Source organism: Aquarana catesbeiana, linkage group LG10, assembly GCF_042186555.1.
Source record: "Aquarana catesbeiana isolate 2022-GZ linkage group LG10, ASM4218655v1, whole genome shotgun sequence".
NCBI lineage: Eukaryota > Metazoa > Chordata > Amphibia > Anura > Ranidae > Aquarana > Aquarana catesbeiana.
Window position 1 is genome coordinate 235,989,137 of NC_133333.1, and position 22,847 is coordinate 236,011,983.

General features: G+C 41.6%; 1 protein-coding gene across 1 annotated transcript in view; it reads left to right on the forward strand.

Moving 5' to 3' along the window:
• The window catches only part of CIROZ (ciliated left-right organizer protein containing ZP-N domains), a 41,343-nt gene that overhangs the window by 16,195 nt on the left and 2,301 nt on the right, over nucleotides 1-22,847 (forward strand). The window contains exons 4-10 of the mRNA XM_073603463.1: nucleotides 2,589-2,713; nucleotides 7,990-8,133; nucleotides 8,800-8,838; nucleotides 10,523-10,657; nucleotides 18,302-18,386; nucleotides 19,215-19,411; nucleotides 21,323-21,449. Of these exons, the coding sequence (XP_073459564.1) occupies nucleotides 2,589-2,713; nucleotides 7,990-8,133; nucleotides 8,800-8,838; nucleotides 10,523-10,657; nucleotides 18,302-18,386; nucleotides 19,215-19,411; nucleotides 21,323-21,449 (852 nt within the window). The remainder of the gene's footprint in view (nucleotides 1-2,588; nucleotides 2,714-7,989; nucleotides 8,134-8,799; nucleotides 8,839-10,522; nucleotides 10,658-18,301; nucleotides 18,387-19,214; nucleotides 19,412-21,322; nucleotides 21,450-22,847) is intronic.

Below are 22,847 nucleotides of genomic sequence, written 5' to 3' on the forward strand. Positions count from 1 at the left end.
AAGGTGGTAGGGGCCATGTGTTGCTTTTAAGTCGTGGCCAGGTAGATTTTATTATTTTTTTTTATATATATTCTTTTTTGTTAATAAAGTTTATTGTACGTTTATATAGGAATTTTGGACCGTGTTGTGTGTTTTTGTAGATTTGTTTTTCACTTGAGTAGAGTCAGAACTGGATTTTTATCAGAAGGTAGTAGTGCATAACAATTTTTTCTGGAGAATCCTCCAGTTTTTGTGGACGTTATTTGAATAATCTATCTTCTCTAATGATCTGCATAGTACTAGACAAGTGTGGCCATTAGCAGGGCACCGGAGAATTGTACTTTTTAGTCTGTGTAGGAAAATAAAAATCCTTCACCCGTAAACCTAATGCCCTGTACACACGATCGGATTTGAGCTTGTTGGCAGTAAGTCAGACCATGTGTACGCTCCATCGGCCTTTAGTTGTCGGACTTTCCGCCAACAAATGATGGCCAGCATGCTCTCAAATTTTCCGCCAACAAATGTGTGTTGTCGGACTTTCCGAGCGTGTGTACACAATTCGGTCGGACAAAAATCCAAAGTACAAACAAGCATGCTCGGAAGCAGAAGTGGTCGGTCTTGTAAACTGGCGTTCGTAATGGAGAATTAACATTCGTGACGCGGCAAATTATGAAATCTCCAAATGCAGCGCACAATTCTCTTCTTCTTTAATGGGATAATAATGAAGCTGCTTTGCTGGCGATACTGATGGAGTTATTGCAAACAAATTTTCAAAGACTTTTTTTTCTAGTGATATCAAGAATAATATTATTATGTTTTTTTTTTTTAATTTGTGCAAGTTACCACAACACCATTATCCTGTAGTTTTTAAGAACAAAGATACAACTATATTGGTGTCCCTTGTCAATTTTACATTGAATTTTTTTTAAATGTAACTGCCTACTCCCAAACTATCATTTGAAGTAAAACACATAGCCAAGTATTATTCTTCAGAATTGTTTTATTGTGCATTAAAAAAATAAAACAAATACAATTAGACATGCTATCTGCCAATAGAACTTAACCAAAAAGTGCATTCTATGCATCCAAAAATATACCGAATCAAATCATTATTCAACCAAAAAATAATGTCAAAGCAATAACTCCAAGGCCAATAATAAATAACACGTTTTCTCCTCCGATTCCGCAACATGTTTGGTTGACGAACTGAAAAGCACGAATCAACACTCACCAAACTTCTACTAACACGAAATTAGCAGAAGGAGCCCAAAGTGTGGCGCTAAAGAGCTGAAATAACACGTAGTATGTCACTACATTCATAATTGTTGGCCAACATTTGTGTGACCGTGTGTATGCAAGACAAGTTTGAGCCAACAGCCTTCGAACAAATTTCAGGTTCTCTTTAAAGTAGTAAACCCTGCATGACAATAAAAAGAGGGTACCAGGAGGGCCCATAAATGGCTGCCTCCCAGATTCTACCTCATAAACCCCATTCACCTCTAACACGTGGCTTCCCTAAAAATAAAATCCCCATAAATTATCCGTGAACAAAAAAAAAATGTTTTTTTTTTAAATAAAGCGTTTTTTCCTTTTTGTGAAATAATTTATTGTGATTAAGTGATTAAGGGATAGGCCCAGGGGCTGCTGTCAGTAACTGCCACCCCGTTTCCAACCTAATTAACTGTCCACCCCCCCCCCCACCTATCTCTCACCTGTGTATTCCAACCTAAGTACCCTATATTATCTTCGAGGGGATTGGTGGATGGAGAGGGTGGGTGGTCTTTCGAATGTAGGGAGGAGGAAGATTGGAAAAGGTACCCATGTTTTGAATAGGTAATTGTCTGTAGATTGTGGGGTATGAAATTCTTATTCTTATGTATATTACTGGAATACTACAGTTGATTTTAATTGTTTTTGTTTTGGCTTGTTTTCTTTTTCAAAATTTATCAAAAAAAAGCAGTAAGCCCTAACTGGGCAACATTTTGTTGCTAAATCGCTGTGTATTGTAGCACAATTGACTTTTTAATTAAAAATCTTGTTTTTTTTTTAATCTTTGGTGGCTTCTCCTGTAGCCTCTTTGCTTTAAATGTCTGTTTATATGACTCCAACGCTGGCTGCATGGCACTTTTCATGGCGGATTTCTTAATGGCGACAGAAAATTCAGAGAATGCTTTGTATTTTCTGACTGAATGCAAAGTGTTCTCTGATTGGATGAGGTAGAGAGCCTGATGCCCAGCCTCACCGCCACATCTAATAAGAGAATGCTTTACATGCATTTTAGAAAGTCTATGAATGGTACCCATTTTAGTCTATGAATGGTACCCATTATGAGCAGCTGACCGCCTTTGTTCAAAATGAAGCAGGATAGTCGCTGAGCACAGGACTTGGAAGCGAATGGAGATCACTGGAGTGGTGGTGTCTACTTCAGTTCTTTCCAGCTTCCAGGAGAATTGGCCAGGTATGGTTTATACCTAATTACATTAGTTGGACCAAAGTAACTATGTATAAAAATATCTATGCATGGAATTCTTCTTTATTGATTTGGATTGAATTATGTTTAATTTAAGTACAGATTTACTTTAAATAAAGCTGCTTGTCTTGTGTTGCAGTAAGCCTCAGCTCGCTGGACCGCTCCAATCATCTCCTCTCTCGCTGCAGATATGCCCTGGATATGGATAATAATGCCAACTATATCTTCAGAGTTCATTACTCAGCCTGCAATGTGCAGATCCAGGTAGGAAGATGATACACCCCCAGATAGTGATGGTTCATGCAGTTTCCATTAAAGACACCAAATTCTCATTATCGAAGAAAAGGTTCTTTAGTCATACAGGCTGAATGCATGCTCTACATGACAAAGCAATGTGGAGGAGGTCGGGTAAATTCCAGAATTTCTTATAGTTGGAAAGAAATGTTGCAAGTGCTGACCCTAAATAATAAGAGTAAAAGCATAAAGGTATAATTTATTAACCCTTATATATAACAAACGCTTGCCTATAAAATGGGGATGTTAGTTTGCATATATTGTAATGCATGTTCAAGTTGGCCAGCTGCGTGAAAATGATCCCTCTCTGGTATATATATATATATATATATATATATATATATATATATATATATATATATATATATATATATATATATATATATATATATATATAACCAAAAGTATTGGGACACCTTCCTTTACATGAACTTTAAGGGCATTCCAGTCTTCGTCTGTAAGGTTCAATATTGCGTTGGCCCAGCTTTTTCAGCTATAACAGCTTCAACTCTTCTGGAAAGGCTGTCCACAAGATTTACGAGTGTGTCTATTGGAATGTTTGACTATTCTTCCAGAAGTGCATTTGTGAGGTCAGGCACTGATGTTGTATGAGAAGGCCTGGCTTGCAGTCTCCGCTCAAATTCATCCCAAAGGTGTTCTGTCAGGTTGATGTCATGTGCAGGCCAGTCAAGTTCCTCCACCCCAAACTCGCTCATCCATGTCTTTATGGACCTTGCTTTGTGCACTGGTGCGTAGTCATGTTGGAACAGGTAGGGGCCATACCCAAACTGTTCCCACAAAGTTGGGAGCATGAAATTGTCCAAAATGTCTTGGTATGCTCATGTCTTAAGAGTTCCCATAACTGGAACTAAGGGACCAAACCCAACCCCTGACAACCCCACACCATAATCCCCCCTCCACCAAACTTTACATTTGGCACAATGCAGTCAGGCAAGTACCATTCTCCTGACAACCGCCAAACCCAGACATGTCCATCAGATTGCAAGACAGAAAAGCACGATTGGTCTCTCCAGAGAACACATCTCCATCGTTCTGCATTCCAGTGGTGGCGTGCTTTACACCTATGCATCCAACGCTTTGCATTGCACTTGGTGATGTAAGGCTTGGATGCAGCTGCTGGGCCATAGAAACCCATTCCATGAAGCTCTCTACGCATTGTTGTTGTGCTAATCTGGAGGCCACACCAAGTTTGGAGGTCTGTAGCTATTTACTCTGCTGACAGTTGGCGACTTCTGCGCACTGTGAGCTTCAGCATGCGCTGACCCCGCTCTATCATTTTTACGTGGTCTACCACTTCATGGCTGAGGTCCTGTTGTTCCCAGTTGCTTCCACTTTGTTATATCACTAACAGTTGACCGTGGAATATTTAGTAGCAAGGAAATTTCAAGGATGGACTTATTGCACAACTGGCAACCTATCACAGTACCACGCTTGAATTCACTAATCTCCTGAGAGCAACACATTCTTTTACAAATGTTTGTAGAAGCAGTCTGCATACCTAGGTGCTTGATTTTATACACCTGTGGCCATGTAGGTGATTGGAACACTTCAATCCAATGATTTGGAGGGGTGTCCCAATACTTTTGGCAATATAGTGTATATATATATATATATATATATATATATATATATATATATATATATATATATATATGAGAAAAATTTGTAGATGCAAAATATCATAGGAGTAATACACTACAAAGAAGAAAAGGTATTGGTGGGTGCCTATAGTAAGCACCTTGTCTTAAGTATATCCTATTCGGTTCAATATTGCAAGCATATGGACTTTCTGCGATGCATAAGGAACTGTTAACCATTTGTCTTTGTTTTTTTAAATGCAAAATCTTTATTGAGTAGAACTCACAATAACACCATATAAGGGTTTAAAAAAGCCTCCCAAAAGGACACAAAACTCCATTGGTTCCAAAATATGACATGTACAACATAAATCAATAAAAGAACATCTTTGGTGCCTATATAATATATTTTTACATCAGGGGATATGCAAGGGGATTGTTGATATTCTCTATGCATTTCGCTGACAGTTGACCGCTTCTTCAGAGAGGGAGAGTCTTGATATATCTGTAATTCAAAATTCAAGAATAAAATCATTATTCCAAACCGTTTTTACAAAATCATCCCTTTGGGAGAATAAGACATCTTTGTCCTGGTAAAAACTATACCGGAAGGCTCTTCTAAACCCTTATATAGTTTTATTTAGATTTTTACTTAATAAAGATTTTGTATTTAAAAGCAAACAAGTTTTGGTTAACAGTTCCTTATGCACCACAGAAAGTCCATATGTTTGCAATATTGAACTAAATATCATAGAAGTTATAAACAGATGCTAGTGGCTATTTCTTTGTCAACCCCCAATATTAAAGAGGACCTGTCAAGAAATCCATAAGTCAGCTCCTTTAAAAAAGAGAGGTATTTTACACAGCTCCCCAGTGGCCTGCCTCTCTTGCTTCTTCTCCGTTCCAGTGCTGCACCTCTTGTTAGTGTTTTCAGCATTCTGCACTTTTGGGAGTGTTGTCCTGTCCCCCCATGGAATGCTGAGGTTCCTTCATCCAAATCCTGCCGAGTCCTGTAGTTGAAGGAAGGGCCCATGCCACACATTGAATTACCTAGAGATCTGAAGTGTTGAAAACTGAAGCCATTAATGGGGTGCAGTGATGAAATGAAGGAGAGGTGGGAGATGCGGGCCACCAAGAAGGGAGTTACCCTTTGGATTTCTATGGACAGCAGTCTCTGGTTGGTGGATTGTAACAGCCTTGAAGTCAGTTTACAAAGACGATTTCACCAACCTTGTCAATTGCTCTTCATGATTGCGACCTGCTGAAATGTTTTTACATTGGTAATGATATTGTTTAAAAAATTTAAAGCATGTATTGCTTTTTTGTAGAAATGAATGCCTTGGCGATTTTATTTCTGCACTGTCAATTATTTCACGTTACATGCTTTCTTGACCTTCTCAGTGCAATGGATTGTGGGATAGAGACAAGTAGCCATGGCCATGAGTAGTGGCATCAGCACATTGAACAAATTCAAAATGTGTTGTTATCTCTCTATCTTTTCGCTGAAATATATTAAGTGGTGCATGACCGAGGAGGAGTAGAACCTAGTACTAATAAGAGATTAAAGCTGAAGATTAGTGATTTTTTCTTTAAAACAGGGACAGTAATTACCATGGATAAAGAATTCCCTTTGTGCTGGTGGCTGCTCTTTTCAGCTAAAATCCAAAGTCCTCTTCCCCTTGTTACCCCCACAGCAGTGATCTTTCTGTGCTATGGGGGTAATGAAAAAAGTGCCTACTATGCCCACCCTTTCCATCCCCTCCTCCATTCAAAGAAGCCGTACTGTAAGTTCCAACAATGAAAACATTCTGTGTTCTGAGGAGGTGGTTGTTCATTCATCTGCCTGTCCTCCATTTGTAGAGCACTTTTCATTATGGAAACTGATAGTACAGCTTCTATGAATGGTGCATGGGGGGGGGGGGGGCGGGTATAGTTGGCACTTGACGAATGCCTGTCACAGGTGCAGCTGCTCATATTAACCCCCACAGTACTTGAAAAATCACTGCTATGGGGGTATCCATGGACAGAGGACATAGAAGACCACAGCCATCAGCACATGGGACACTCTTCATTCATGGCAAGTAAAGTTTCTGATGCTTTAGAAAAAAAATGTCTGCACTTCAGCATTAAAGTTTGTAGCAGGGAGGAGGTGACTTTGATACGGGCATTAGACACAAAACAGAGGTAGGAGAGATGTCTGTAACTAGACATCACAGGTTCAGCAGGTCCAGCAAATATCAGGCCAACAGAAAGGAGGTTTCCCATAAAAGGAGCCATTTCTGAAAAAAAAACAAAATCTAAGTGTCAAAACTTGTATCCATCTGAATAAATTGTTTATTTTCATGGACAGGTGCTCTTTAGGTTCTAAGCTAAATGAGTGTCACATTCATTTATCATTCTCAAACTGGTGACCCTCCAGCTGTTGCGAAACTCAGGGCCATCTTAAGAGCATTATAGGCCCCCGGGCAATACAGTGCACTGGAGCCCTGTCTACACAATCACACACGAGAATAAAAATGCAAATTATCAATAAAGCTATATTTATTGGTACTTCCAACAAAATCAGTGTTCAAACATTAACACAACGTTTGGACAATATAACTTTTGATGGGCACAGTGGCAGCTTTGATGGGCACTGTGGCAGCTTTGATGGACACAGTGGCTGTGTTTGATGGGCACAGTGACAGCTTTGATGGGCACAGTGGCTGTGTTTGATGGGCACAGTGGCTGCGTTTGGGCACAGTGGCAGCTTTAATGGGCACTGTGGCAGCTTTGATGGGCACAATGGCTGTGTTTGATGGGCACAGTGGCAGCTTTGATGGGCACTGTGGCAGCTTTGATGGGCACAGTGGCTGTGTTTGATGGGCACAGTGGCTGTGTTTCATGGGCACAGTGGCAGCTTTTGAGGGGCACAGACAGTGGCTGTGTTTGATGCACAACTTGAACTTACTTAAGTAGACAGTGTTAGACTTACTTGAGGCCGCCGGCCTGGTGCAGTACAGTGTGTCACTAACAGCAGCAAGGCAGCGCCAGTTATCAATCAGGGCCATCTTTCCACTCTGCTCCCTCTCCACGCTGTCTGAAGAACATGGCAGAGGTGGGCGCGCTATTAATGCTGGGGCGGCCGTGGCCTCTGACTGACGTCACTGTTTGCTAGCTAGACGCCAGGCGGCCGGCGATTCTAGCAAGGGAGCAACCGGTGCAGTCAGTCAACTTAAGCAGCAGATTGCAGCGCTGAGGATCGGCCCTGGATGGGGCCCTCCAGGCAAGTGGGGCCCCTGGGCAACTGCCCAGCGTGCCCAGTGGAAAAAACTGCCCTGGCGAAACTACAATAACCATGAGGCATTGCAAGGCTGACAGTTACATGCATGATTCCTACAGGCAGAGGCATGATGGGCCACCAGTTTGAGACCCCTGGACTAGGCCAATGTTTGCCCAATCATAAACAGGGTTATTTATGGAGTGGCTGTAGGTTGTTAAGTGTAAGCTGAAACTGGGTAGGTTCCTAAATGAATTATGTAGTTGGAACAGGATTCTACTGCTACAGAAGGGAATTGTATGTGAAAAAAAGTATTTGCATGGAGGAAATTGGACAGGAACTTGTAGTAGAGGATGATATATTCAGCCCTGATATCTCTGTACCTACAGAAGGGCTTCCACATCCTGGAAATCCTCATGGTTAAAAAAACATCATCAGGAAACAGTCAAAGCAACCGCTACATCTTGAAGTGTCCGGCTCTGACGGCAGCCCTGGGCAGGGAGAAGGTGCGATGTGATCCAACATACGTACAGGTACTGAGTTGTTGTGTACAGTATATTGGATTGTTATACCTATGTATTTAAATTATGTATAACTTGTGCACGTCTTAGGGGCCACGCAGCGGCTGGATTTGTGACTCGCTGTGATTTGTGACACAGCAGAACACAGATCGCAAAATTTGATAACAGAAACTAATAAACTTTTTTTTCCAAAATGTTTGCTACTTTTTTCATTTATAATGAAAAAATAATAGAATTAAAAAAAATAGAATAAAAAAAAAAACCTGTTAAATACCACCAAAATAAATTTCTATCTGTCTCCAAAAAATTATAAAATTTTAATTATGGGTACAGTATTGCATGACGGAGTAATGTGACAGCACTAGATTCTGAAAATTGGCCTGGGGCAGGAAGGGGGTGGAAGTGTCCGGTATTGAAGTGATGAAACAAGTTTCTGGCGATCCTCAGGACTACTTGAAGCTTGGGCCAGTATGTTTATGGATTGTGTGGGTAGACTGGAGCACCAACCAATAACCACACGTGATGAAAAATAAACTCCATGGAGTTAGCACCCCAGTGGGAACTGACCCTAAGCCCTTCTGCTGGGCACACTGCTATGCATAAAAAGATAAATTCTTTATTTTCTGTTACATGCTTTTTTCATGCTTCATTTTTTTGTGTCCAATTATGTTATTTCAGGTGACACGACCATTGCCTTTAGGAAATTCAGATGTCCAGGTAAAGATGTTTCTTACATGGCTACATAGATTATGCCCATCTTAGGCTTGATTCACACCTATGCATTTTTACTGCTTTTTGCATTTTGCAGATTTGCACTACAGAACGTATTCCATAGGAAACAATGTTAAATGAACTGTAGTGCAAATCTGCAAAATGCAAAAAGCACTAAAAATGCATAGGTGTGAATCAAGCCTTAGCGTGTGACACCACTTTTATGGGCGAAAAATATAAACCTTTATATATAGTTTTTCACATTTTTACCTTTCCCTTTCCTAAAGAAAATGTTGTTTGTTTCGCCATTTCCTTCCTGAAATAGAATTTTGAATGGAAGGGCTCCTATTGCAGGGGAGGCCTATCATTTTAGAGCTCATTTACATTAGCTTTGCTCTCAGGATCGCTTTTCAGAGAACAATTGGCAGGCGGTGAGGAGGTGTTGTATCCACTCCTCACTGCCTGCTTTAATCCCTGGATCCCCACACTAGTGCATGCATTGCACATGGTTGCGGGGGGTGGTTGCAGAGTGGGTGCTGTAAACGCACTATTCAACTTTGGGGTTTTACCGCTCCTCATGCACTAGTGTGGAAGAGCTCTTACTCAGAGCCCTACTCTTCTTCAGCACATTTATTCAGATTACAGAGTTTCTTTCGATTCTGGACCGAGCCTATTTTTGACACTTGTTTACAAGTTTAAATCAGTATTTTTTGCTAGAAAAATACTTAGAACCCCCAAACATATATATCTATATATATACAGTAGATATCTCTATCTATCTATCTATCTATCTATCTATCTATCTATCTATCTATCTATCTATCTATCTATCTATCTATCTATCTATCTATCTATCGATATATATATCATAAATAGATATATATATATCATAGATATGTATGTATGTGTGTGTGTATATATATATATATATATATATATATATATATATATTTTTTTTTTTTTTTTAAGTAAAGCCTCTGGAGAATAAAATGGCGGCCGTTGTAATATTTTAGATCACACAGTATTTTTGCGCAGTGGTCTTTTAAACGCAATTTTTTTGGGAAAAAATACACTTTTTTGAATTAAAAAATAAGAAAACTGTAAAGTTAGTCCAGTCTTTGTTCTATAATGTGAAAGATAATGTTATGTGGAGTAAATTGATACATGCCATGCTTCAAAATTGCGCATGCTCGTGGAATGGCGACAAACTTTGGTACTTAAAAATCTTCCTAGGCGAAGTTTAAAAATTTCTACAGGTTACCAGGTTAAAGTTACAGGGGAGGTCTTGGTTTAGAATTATTGCTCTCGCTCTAATGATTGCGGCGATACCTCACATGTGTGGTTTGGACACCGTTTACATATGTGGGCGTTACTTGCGTACGTGTTCGCTTCTGTGCGCGAGCTTTAAGGGACGGGGCACCTCTCCCATTGCCCATAAAAGTAATCTTGCGGTGAATCTGCCGCTGAGACCACTTTTATGTCAAAGGGGACCGCTCGCCGTTTAAAAAAATACCGGGGTTATGGCAGCAGCTATCTGCTGCCATAACCCCGGTGTTTAAAGGCAAAGTAGCGACATAAAAGTAGTAAGTAGTTAAGAACCCCTGCTTGGACCTTCCTCTTCCTGCATCCAATCAGCATTTAGCTATGTGATAATTCCACACAAACAGTTAATTTGTTCCTTCTACCCCAGGACTGGTATCTCACATTTCGTGGGGAATTGGTGGTCGCAGTGGAAGATGCAAGCTTAATTGGTGTAGAAGTGGAGATGAATGACGTCAGTGTAACAGTGAGAGGTCTACGGGGCCAATTGCTGAATCCCAGACAGGTAAGTAAATGATCTTTTAAAATATCTCACCTGTAGAAAAATTTGCAGATAGCAGCAGTGGTTGACACAGGTAGTGTTGGTCTTTTGACTGCCAAAGCATCACTTACACTATATCACCAAAAGTATTGGGACGCCTGCCTTTACACTCATATGAACTTTAACCACTTAAGGACAGAGCCTCGTTTTGAGATTTGGTGTGTACTGGTTTAAAACATTTTTTTTTTTGCTAGAAAATTACTTTGACCCCCCAAACATTATATATATATATTTTCCAACACCATAGAGAATAAAATGGCGGTTGTAGCAATACTTTCTGTCACACCGTATTTGCGCAGTGGTCTTACAACCGCACTTTAAAAAAAAAGTGTTTATATTGTAAAGATGATGTTACATCGAGTAAATTGGTACCCAACATGTTTCGCTTCAAAATTGCTCGTGGAATGGCAACAAACTCTTACCCTTCAAAATCTCCATAGGCGAATTCTACAGGTTGCATGTTTTAAATTACAGAGGAGGTCTAGGGCTAGAATTATTTCTCTCGCTCTAACGATCGCGGTGATACCTCACATGTGTGGTTTGAACACCATTTACATATGCGGGTGCTACTCGCGTATGCGTTCGCTTCTGTGCGTGAGCTCGGCGGGACGGGGCGCGTTAAATTTTGTATTTTTTTTTCTTATTTATTTTTTTTTATTTTTACACTGTTCTTTTAAAAAAAAATTGTGTCACTTTTTTTCCTATTACAAGGAATGTAAACATTCCTTGTAATAGATAAAAAGCATGACAGGTCCTCTTAAATATGAGCTCTGGGGTCAAAAAGACCTCGGATCTCATATTTACACTAAAATGCAATAAAAAAAAAAAAAAAATGTAATTTGAAAAAAAAAAAAGTTCCTTTAAGAGCTATGGGCGGAAGTGACGTTTTGACATCACTTCCGCCCTGCAATGGTATGGAGCTGGGTGAAGGCCATCTTTCCCTCACTCAGCTCCATGCCACAGAGGAGAGCAGACGCGATCACCTTCGCCACTACCGGCGGCTTCGGTAAGCGGCAGAGGGCACTGGAGTGCAGCGGGGGGCCCCTCTCCCGCCACCGATAAAAGTGATTTTGCGGCGAATCTGCCGCAGAGACCGATTTTATCTGAAAGCCGACCGCCCGCTCTTGAAGAGGATACCGGGGTTATGGTAGCTATCTGCTGCCATAACAATGATATTCCTCTTCAAACAGCCAAAGTATAACGTCAGCGGGAGGTCGGCAAGTGCTTAATGGCATCCCAGTCTTAGTCCGTAGGGTTCAATACTGAGTTGGCCCACCCTTTACAGCTATAACAGCTTCAACTCTTCTGGGAAGGCTGTCCACAAGGTTTAGGAGTGTGTCTATGGGAATGTTTGACCATTCTTCCAGAAGAGCATTTCTGAGGTCAGGCACTGATGTGGATGAAAAAGACTGGGGAAGGGGTGTGGGGTTGTTTCTCGGGGGTTGGGCTTGGCCTCTTAGTTCCAGTGAAGGGAACTCTTAAGGCTTCAGCATAACAAGACATTTTGGACAATTTCATGCTCCCAACTTTGTGGGAACAGTTTGGGGATGATCCCTTCCTGTTCCAACATGACTGCGCACCAGTGCACAAAGCAAGGTCCATAAAGACATGGATGAGCGAGTTTGAGGTGGAGGAACTTGACTGGCCTGCACAGAGTCCTGACCTCAACCCGATAGAACACCTTTGGGATGAATTTGAGTGGAGACTGCGAGCCAGGCCTTCTCCTCCAACATCAGTGCCTGACCTCACAAATGCGCTTCTGGAAGAATGGTCAAAGACACACTCCTAAACCTTGTGGACAGTCTTCCCAGAAGAGCTGAAGCTGTTATAGCTGCAAAGGGTGGGCCAACTCAATATTGAACCCTACAGACTAAGACTGGGATGCCATTAAAGTTCATGTACGTGTACAGGCGGGTGTCCCAATGCTTTTGATAATATAGTCTATCATGTGTGTGTTGTACTGAAACACACATTGCACTCCTTTTTTTTGTGTTATAGTTTCTTTTTTTATTTAGTGCTTTTGGGGTAAAAAATGTGAAACTGAAATTGTGGGCAAGCATGTCTCTGGCCTAGTCCCATAGCTCCCAACTGTCCCTGATTTGGAGGGACTGTCCGTGATTTGGAGCAATGTCCCTCTGTCCCTCATTCCTCCTCATTTGTCCCTCATTTTGGTCTGATCCATATAGTTGTATATAAAATGTACTTTTTATCTTTCAAAAAGTGTTTCCCAGTGTTAAACCTTTCATCCAAATTTTAAATTGCTGCATTTGTAAAATTTAAAAGCCAATATAAAGGAATAGTAGTGGTAAAAAAAAAAGCATTTTGTGGATTTACCTAACTTTTTTTTTGGTTATTTCCCTTTTTAAGGAGGTGTGGCAGGGGGCGTGTCCTATGCCTACATACATTTTCTAGTAGGTGTCCCTCATTCCCATCTCAAAATGTTGGGAGGTTTGTAGTTCTAACACTTAACTAAAGAAGAAGAGAACAAGAAGACCTGGACAGCCGCACACCAGAATGGATGAATCCGTCTTTTTATTCAAAATACAGGATCATGGGGTACACAAAACACGACTGTGGGGTGGTACAAGAATAGCTGACACTTTTCACACTTACACCAAGTGCTTACTCATAGCTAGCTAAAATGGGAATGAAAAGCCATATATATACCGCACCAGATCTCATACGGCTGCTTCTCAGCTGTTCTGCATTTTCTCACCATTGCATGGTCACATGTTCCAATATTTTTAGTATATATATGGCTCTTTATTCCCATTTTAGCTAGCTATGAGTAAGCACTTGGTGTAAGTGCGAAACGCGTCAGTATTCTTGTACCACCCCACAGTCGTGTTTTGTGTACCCTATTATCCTGTATTTTGAATAAAAAGACGGATTTATCCATTCCGGTGTGCGGCTGTCTAGGTCTTCTTGTTCTTTTCTACTTGCATCAGCATTTAGCCAGCACCTGGGGCTCTTCTCTTCCTGGAGGTAATGAGACACAAGCACTCTGGTTTAAGCCCCTCTTTGAGCGGAGGATCCCACATCATCTCACTTAACTAAAAACTAAGAAGACATTTACTAATGCCTCATACACACGGTCGGACATTGATTGGACATTCCAACAACAAAATCCATGGATTTTTTCCGAAGGATGTTGGCTCAAACTTGTCTTGCATACACACGGTCACACAAATGTTGTCGGAAAATCCGATCGTTCTGAACGCGGTGACGTAAAACACGTACGTCGGGACTATAAACAGGGCAGTAGCCAATAGCTTTCGTCTCTTATTCTGCGTGGCACTTTGTGCGTCGAATTTGTGTACACATGATCGGAATTTCCGACCACGGATTTTGTTGTCAGAAAATTTTATATCCTGCTCTCAAACTTTGTGTGTCAGAAATTCCAATAGAAAATGTGTGATGGAGCCCACACACGGTCGGAATTTCCGACAACAAGGTCCTATCACACATTTTCCGTCGGAAAATCCGACCGTCTGTACAGGGCATTAGAAGTATACTCACCTACCCTCTTGCAATGCCTCTGCTAGCTCCTTCCATGGTGCCGAAATCTTCTCAATGACTTCTTCTAAGTTCATGGTTTTCTGCCATCTTGATTGGCCTGGCTAGAATGATGTAACACCCACATTCTGCTGGGTGCATTCATATGATATCTGGATTGTACACTGAGTTGCGCATATGCAGCTCAGTGTACAGTTGAAAAAGTTTGCGAAAAGTTTTGCAAATTTTTTCGGGGGCAAAAGAGAAATATTATGTCTCTTCTGCATAAAAAAAAAAATAAATAGAAAAAACTTTCTTCTCTAAAATTTTGTACATTTGTCCTTATGTTTCACTTTAAAGAAAATATATAGTGGTTCTGTTTCCTATGGTTTAAAATCTTAAAAAAAAACAAAAAACTTTACAGAGATTAGCAGTTTAAAGCGGAATTTCAGACATTTATTTATTTTTTCAAATAACCCCTGTGACAGTAACCGCTGGTCGATTACAAATCAGCATGTGTTGTCCATTTTACTGTTTCTGTTCTTTGTGCGTCTTTCAGGACTTACGCTAAACTCCACATTCAGTCATCCTTAGTGTGGGCATCTGAAGCCCACTGGGATTAGGTGCAGCTAGCTACCCAGCATGCACCTCCCGATCTCGCGCATGTGCAGCGGGAACAAATCGCAGGCCCACTGTGTGTCTACCAGGTTGCCAATCCCCAAATTAAAAATGGTGCCCATCTCCGCCTAGCATTGCGTAATTTCTGGTTGTGAAATAACGCGATGCTAGTAGTGGAGGATGCCCATTGACTCCTGGGATTGATGACACTGCAATCCCAGGAGGCCATGGACAAGCGGAAATTACGTACCTCGCCGCAGTGAGGTTGGATGGAAGTGCAGCCTCATGACTCCAGAAAGGGTAAAAAATGCCAAAAAAAAATGAATTGGGGTGCGGTCATGAATAATTACAGACAATGTTGTAATTTAGGCTGGAACTCCGCTTTAAGGTGAAATTTACACAAAAATGTAAAAGACTCATCAGACTCCTTCTTCAGACGGGTGAGGCCAAGGTTTTCAGTGAGCACCAGTCTCATCGGAAAGAAGACATTTAGGGATTTATTTACTAAAACTGGAGAGTGCAAAATCTGGTGCAACTCTGCATAGAAACCAATCAGCTTCCAGGTTTTAATGCCAAAGCTTAATTAAACAAGGTGAAGTTAGAAGCTGATTGGCTACCATGCGCAGTGCACCAGTTTTAGTAAATCTTACTTTTGATGTCTCTTTGGCTAACCCATAATACTTTATCCGGAAGTTGGAGCAGATACCTGGATTTGACAGGTGTTCGCTCCCCCTCTCCCCTGAAAGGTGCCAAATGTGGCAGCGGAGGGGGGAGGGGGAATCCGATCCGCAGCAGTTCCAAATCTGGGTGGAACTCCGCTTTAAGCACTGCAGTGTGGTGCACCTGGTACCTGGCAATCCTACTGCAGCAGAAGTGCGGGAATAGGGGCCTAGGAGGGGGTTCAATTGAAGTTTAGCAGAAGCAGAATGTACTAAGTTCCATGTGCTCCTATCTCTAGTGCATCCTTCCTATGTTTATTGGAGATTACCGTATATACTCGAGTATAAGCCCAGTTTTTCAGCACATTTGTTTGTGCTGAAAACTCCCCCCCTCGGCTTATACTCGAGTCTCCCTGCCTCACTGTGCCCATTTACAGCCTCACTGTGCCATCTCCCTGCCTCACTGTGCCCGTCTGCAGCCTGATGCACCTGATCTCCAGGCGCTGGGACATGCAGTCTAGTCGGCGGCCGTCCAGTGTAACAAAGCCCCGCCTTCTGCTCGTCCTCGTCCGTGATAGGCGGAACACTGACTCACTGCTGGGAAACTGAATCAGTGTTCCGTCACGAACGAGGAGGAGGCGGGGCTTTGTTACACTGGACGGCTGCCGACTAGACTGCATGTCACAGCGCCGGTGTTCTGGATCAGGTACATGAGGCTGCAGATGGGCACAGTGAGGCAGGGAGATGGCACAGTGAGGCTGCAAATGGGCACTGTGAGGCTGCAAATGGACATTGTTGACCCTCTTTTCCACTTACAGTAGCTGCTGCATTTCCCACCCTAGACTTATACTCGTCAATAAGTTTTCCCAGTTTTTTGTGGTAAAATTAGGTGCCTCGGCTTATATTCAGGTCGGCTTATACTTGTGTATACATGGTAATTACTTAGATCTTTCAACATAGGTGTATATCAGCCTTGTTTGCTGCTGCATTGTGCATGCTGGGCACTAAACTCTGCAATATAGCATAGGAATATGTAAAAAGAGACAATGTGGTTGATTTACCAAAGGCAAATAGGCTATTCAGTTTGCAAGGGAATATTTCTCTTAGCTTAGTAAATTTGGTGAGATATCACTTTGCAAAGAATACCCAATTACATGCAAGGAGATAAAAAAAAAACAGTATGTTGTGCATGTACGTTATTGGATGATGGAAGTCAGCAGAGCTTCACCTTAATTTACTAACCTAAGGGGAAATTCCCTGGCAAAGTATACAGCTTTTTTGCCTTTAGTAAATCAACCCCAATGCATTTACCTGTGTGTTTTTATCTAGTTATGTTTGTAAAGTATTTTTCAGTACATTTTGGCTCATCAAGGCCTAATTCACACCTATGCATTTTTAGTGCATTTAGCATTTTGCAGATTTGCACTACAGTCCATTTAACATGGTTTTCTATGGAACATGTGCTGTAGTACAAATTGGCAAAAAGCACGAAAAATGCATAGGTGTGAGTCAAGCCCAATGCCCCGTACACACGAACGGATTTTCCGACGGGAAATGTTGGATGTGAGCTTGTTGGCAGAAAGTCCGACCGCGTGTACGCTCCATAGAACATTTGTTGTCGGACTTTCCGCCAAACAAAAGTTGGCTAGCATGCTCTCAAATTTTCCGCCGACAAACGTGTGTTGCCGGACTTTCCGATCGTGTGTACCCAAGTCCGTTGGACAAAAGTCCAAAGTACAAACACACATGCTCGGAAGCCGAAGCGGTCGGTCTTGTAAACTAGCATTTGTAATGGAGAATTAACATTCGTAACGCGGCAAATTATGAAATCTCCAAATGCAGCGCACAATTCTCTTCTTCTTTAATGGGATAATAATGAAGCTGCTTTGCTGGTGATAGTGATGGAGTTATTGCAAACAAATTTTCAAAGGCTTATTTTTGCTAGTGATATCAAACATAATATTATTATGGTTTTTTTTTTTTCTTTTTTTATTTGTGCAAGTTACCACATCACCATTATCACGTAGTTTTTAAGAACAAAGATAGAACTATGTTGGTGTCCCTTGTCAATTTTACATTGTATTTTTTAAAATGTAACTGCCTACTCCCAAACTGTCATTTGAAGTAAAACACATAGCCAAGTATTATTCTGCATAATGTTTTTATTGTGTATAAAAAAGAAAACAAATAAAATTAGACATGATATCTGCCAACAGAACTTAACCAAAAAGTGCATTCTATGCATCCAAAAATATAGAAAATATACCAAATCAAATCATTATTCAACCAAAAAAATAATGTCAAAGCAATAACTCCAAGGCCAATAATAAATAACACGTTATCTCCTCCGATTCCGCAACATGTCTGGTTGACGAACGACCCTTCAGAAATGAACTGAAAAACACGAAATGAAAAGCGCTAAATCAAAAAAAGCGAAAAAAAAAGAGCGAATTTACACTCAGCAAACTTCTACTAAAACAAAATTAGCCCAAAGGGTGGTGCTAAATAGCTGAAAAACCACGTAGTACGTCACTACGTTCGTAATTGTTGCCCAACATTTGTGTGACCGTGTGTATGCAAGACAAGTTTGAGCCAACACCCTTCGGACAAAATTCCACGGTTTTGTTGTCGGAAAGTCCAATCGTGTGTACGAGGCATAAGGGTTGGACCAGTAGCTAAAATCAGCATCTATAGACACAGTTTGGTACCTACAAAGCAAAATTTTTATTATTATTATTAAAACAATAAAATAAAATGTTACTACTAATAATAAATATTTATGTAGTACAAATGTATTCTTTTTAAATAAGCACAATACTCACAATATCCTTATCAGTTCCTGGACAGACAGACAGACGTCCTACCTCTCTGGATGGCCCATGGCTTTTATGCCTATTCCATGGAAGCTTCGTGTCCACCTGGTAAGAGCTAATTTATGAACATAAGAAGGATCAAGGACTAATTCTTTGACACACACAAGTCACATCTTCTGCATAGATTGAATTGCTTTGCTTTTTCTGTGGGCTCTGATGAAAGGTGTCCCTCTGGAAGGAATAACATGTTCACAATTGCAAAGTGAACAAATTCTTTATTTAGCAAAAGGCATGGGTTTTATGGACTGCTTATATAGACACCGGAACATGTAGGTTCAGACGCAGCTGAGAGGTCACAGTACAGTCAATAACACAGCAACTTGTGTAAAGCTCAAAAGGCCAAAGGCCTACAGTGTTAGCATTATATCAAAAGTCCATGAAAATCTCCCAAACAACATAACGGAGACTCCTTTAGCCAAGAGTGCAAGTCCTTCATAAGTTGCCTACCAGAGACCTGTGTTCCATACCTTTCAACCAAATATTTTAACTAATTAATAAGAGGGAGCAAACAAGAAGAACAGGAGGACAAAAAAGGTGGAGGTGAAAAGAAGGGGAAAGTATGGGGGGGAATGCACCAGTAGGGGAGAAAACAGTCCAGCATGGAACAACCAATTTAATACATAAATCTTGGCCCTAGTAGAATGCTCTAGGCGAAGCCTTCCTGGTCAATCAACTCCTGGTAAGAGGTAGAATAGAAAAAGATTGACCATGGGTACCACGTGTTGCAAAGTAATTAACATGCTCAATGATTATGTTATGTCAGTCCAATGAAGGTAGGTACTTCTAAAGGGGATTGCGGGTTTATTTTCACTAATGGAAATGGGTAAAGATTGTGCTGTTGTAAGATGTTGCATTGCCATAACATTGTCTCTCTAGTGTCCCAACATCCTGGAGAAGAAGTTGTGGTTTACATTCCAAAGCAGCGTGTGGGTCTGGTGAAGAGGGGCTCCTACACTACTGAATCCCTGACGCTGAAAAATATTGTGGCAGGACAGGCCATCAACATCACTGTGACCGAGAACAAGCAGTTTGTCATGGTTAATATCCCCGCAAATGAAGTATTAAGACAACATGTAAGCTTCTGCAGAACTCAACTGCTAATTCCCAGCAATAATGGTTTACATAAAGTAGATGTAAACACTAACTAGATGACAAAACATTGCATATCATTAACAGTTGATTTTTTTTCTCTTACTTTTAAAAAAATGTCTTCACCTAAGTTTCATCCTTTGTTACCTCTCAGTGCTGTTTATTACCAGGTGCTTATTTTCAGACATTTCATGTTTGAAAGGAGGCTATGACCAAGCCAGTGGTCTCTAAATTGTGGCCTGTGGATCATGTATGGCTCTTTGCTAGCCTAGACCTCAGGACACTATTCTTCCCTCTAATACAAGGCTTTATTCCTCCCACTGACACCAATAGCGGGGCATAATTCTTGCCACTGACACCAACGATGTGGCATCATTTGTCCCACTGATACCAATGATGGGGTACCATTCTTCCAACTGATACCGATGATGGGGCACTATTCCTCTCACTAATACCAATGATGGGGTAGCATTCTTATCACTGACACCAATGATGGGGCACCGTTCCTCCCACTATATCCTGTCACTGATACCAATAATGGAAATGTGTTTCTCCCACTGACACCAACAATGGGACACCATTTCTCCCACTGATACCAATGATGGAGCACCATTCCTCCCACTAAAGCCAATGATGGGCACCATTCCTTCCACTGATACCAATGATGGGGCACTAGTCTTTCCACTGACACCAATGATGGGGCACCGTTCCTCTCTTTGACACAAGTGAGGGGACACTATTTCTCCCACAGATACCAATGATGGGGCACCATTCCTCCCACTGATGCCAATGATGGGGCACCATTCCTTCCACTGATACCAATGATGGGGCACTATTCCTCTCTTTGACACAAGTGAGGGCACACCATTCCTCCCACTGACACCAATGATGGGGCACTATTCCTCTCTTTGACACAAGTGAGGGGACACTATTTCTCCCACGGATACCAGTGATGGGGTACTATACCTCCTCCTACTGACCACCAACCCCGATACACTGTTTCCTTTCACTGATTCTGAGACTTTTTTTTACCCCCACTGGCCACAATTCAGACCCCCACCCCCCAAATTTGAAGTATAGTAAGTTGCCTATTTGGACAAGTTTCTGAATGGCAATAACAACCAAACATTCCATTGCAATGAGTGTCTGGCCCCTTGTAGTCCCTATTGGAAGCAGTTGTAAAGGGTGACAATGAGGAGAGATCACTGTGACCCTATAACAGGAAGTACCTGCACAAGAACATTACTGGCAAGATTCATATATATTATATTGATGCAAGTTGTAAAGTTAAAAAAATAGAAAACTGCTTTTTAAACTTCATTTATATTTTAACATCTATGGGATTTCAGTAATTGAGTTTACATCTACTTAAGCCCTGGTTCACATTGATGTGATTTGCCATGTCAAATCGCATGCCAAATCGGCGGCAATTGCCAGCAATGGCAGCGCCCAAATCGGTGCGACGCCGCATTTGTGGCGCCGCACCAATTCCCAAAAGTAGTTTCTGTACTACTTTTGGTGATTTCGGGGTTCGATTTCCATTGACATTTGTCAGAAACCCGCACAGATGTCTCTGAAATTGCTCCCGAAATCGGGACTGACATGCGGTAATGAAATTGTACGACTTCAGCTGAACTCGCACGATTTCATTCCCTCAGTGTAAACCAGGGCTTAATGAAGCATTCCAGTCTGGACAAATATGCTTACTGCCTTCAAATAATGTTCAGTTATATGCACTTGGCACTGCAATTAAATGTGAACACCTTATACACCGCCTGTTAGCCAAAATACATGAATAGAAAACGATCTTGGCATATATACACCACCAGATTTGACTTCTGAAAATTCCAGTAAAGTTGATGAGGTCAAACTGATCATTTGTTTTTGTTTTAAAGGACTGCAGTGCTACAGGAGATCCAATCCAGAGAGTTCAGGCATACTACAGCATTGACCTGGTCCTGCAGTTTGCTGAAATAGCATATCCCATGAACTGGACGCTGGAAAATTATTACGAATGTATAGGTAAAAACTGAAATGTATGTATGAATTTCCATGCTTAAAGCCCAACTTCTGGCTAATTTTTTAAAATGGTCTCCCTGGAGGTGTAAAAAGCAAAAGAGCAGCTTCAGATGCATCACTCCTCTCCAGTGCAGTCCCCTGCAGTAATCAATTGAGCACATCCTGTGAGTGTAGGGTGTTATGGACCCGCCCCCGAGGGGTTGTCATCTTGGTTTCCTGCATTCACATACAAATACAGTATATGGGAAGTGGTGCTGACTTTTTTGTGTGCCACTCTCTAAATTATTGGGGAAAGCCCACTACCAAGAGAGGGGGGCCCTCATGTCACACGAACGGACCTGAATATTTCTTAAAGGTAAGTAGAAAAAAAGGAAAAAAGACACGCAGAATTGGGCTTTATTTTTCCATTTTTACTTAAAATTGATGAAGAGACTCTGTCACAGGTGCAAGTAGAGCTTTCCTAGCTTATGAGCTATATTCATGTTGAACTATTCAGCTTCACTCCAGTCAAGCCATTGCCCTAGAACTCCTACGTAGTCCATGAGTTGGGAAATGTTGGTGCAGCTCTGGATAGAAATCAGCTTCCAGGTGTTTTTTTCTTTTGCCAAAGTTTAACTAGTTGCTGCCCACCCCCACTGTCAAATGATGGCGTTCTCGTTCTGGGACACGGCGCAACCCCGATCTCTGTCAGCGGCTCTTTAACCATGTGATCGGCTGTGTCCAATCACAGCCGGTCACATGTGAACACGGAGATGCTGGTAATCGGCGCTCCTCGCCTCACACTGACAGAGTGTGTGGCGAGGAGAGTCAATCAGCGGCATCTCCACGCAGGGGGATATCTACACATGTGATCAAGTGCCCTGATTACTACATAGCGCCAACTGTGTCACCAATCTGTGCCCACCATTGCCCACCAGCGGCAGCAATCAGTTCCCATTAGCGATGCCAGTCAGTGCTGGCTATCAGTGCTGCCTATCAGTGCTGCCCATCACTGCTGTCGATCAATGCCCACCAGTGTCGCCCATCAGTGCCACCCATCAGTGCCCATCAGTACCGCCTTTCCATGCTGCATATCAGTGCCCACCAGTGCTGCCTATTAGTGCCCATCAGTGCTACCTAACAGTGTTCATCAGTGCCACATATCAGTGCCCATAAGTGCGGCATATTGGTGCCTCCTCATCAGTGCCACCTAATCAGTGCCCATAAGTGCCGCCTCCTCAGTGCCCATAAGTGCCACCTCATCAATGCCCACCAGCTCTGTCTATCAGTGCCCATCAGTGCTGCCTCATCAGCGCACATCAGTGAAGGAGAAAAATTACTTAGTTACAAAATGTACTAACAGAAACTAAGTAAAAAAAAATGTTTTTTCAAAATTTTTGGTCTTTTTTTTGTAAAAAATAA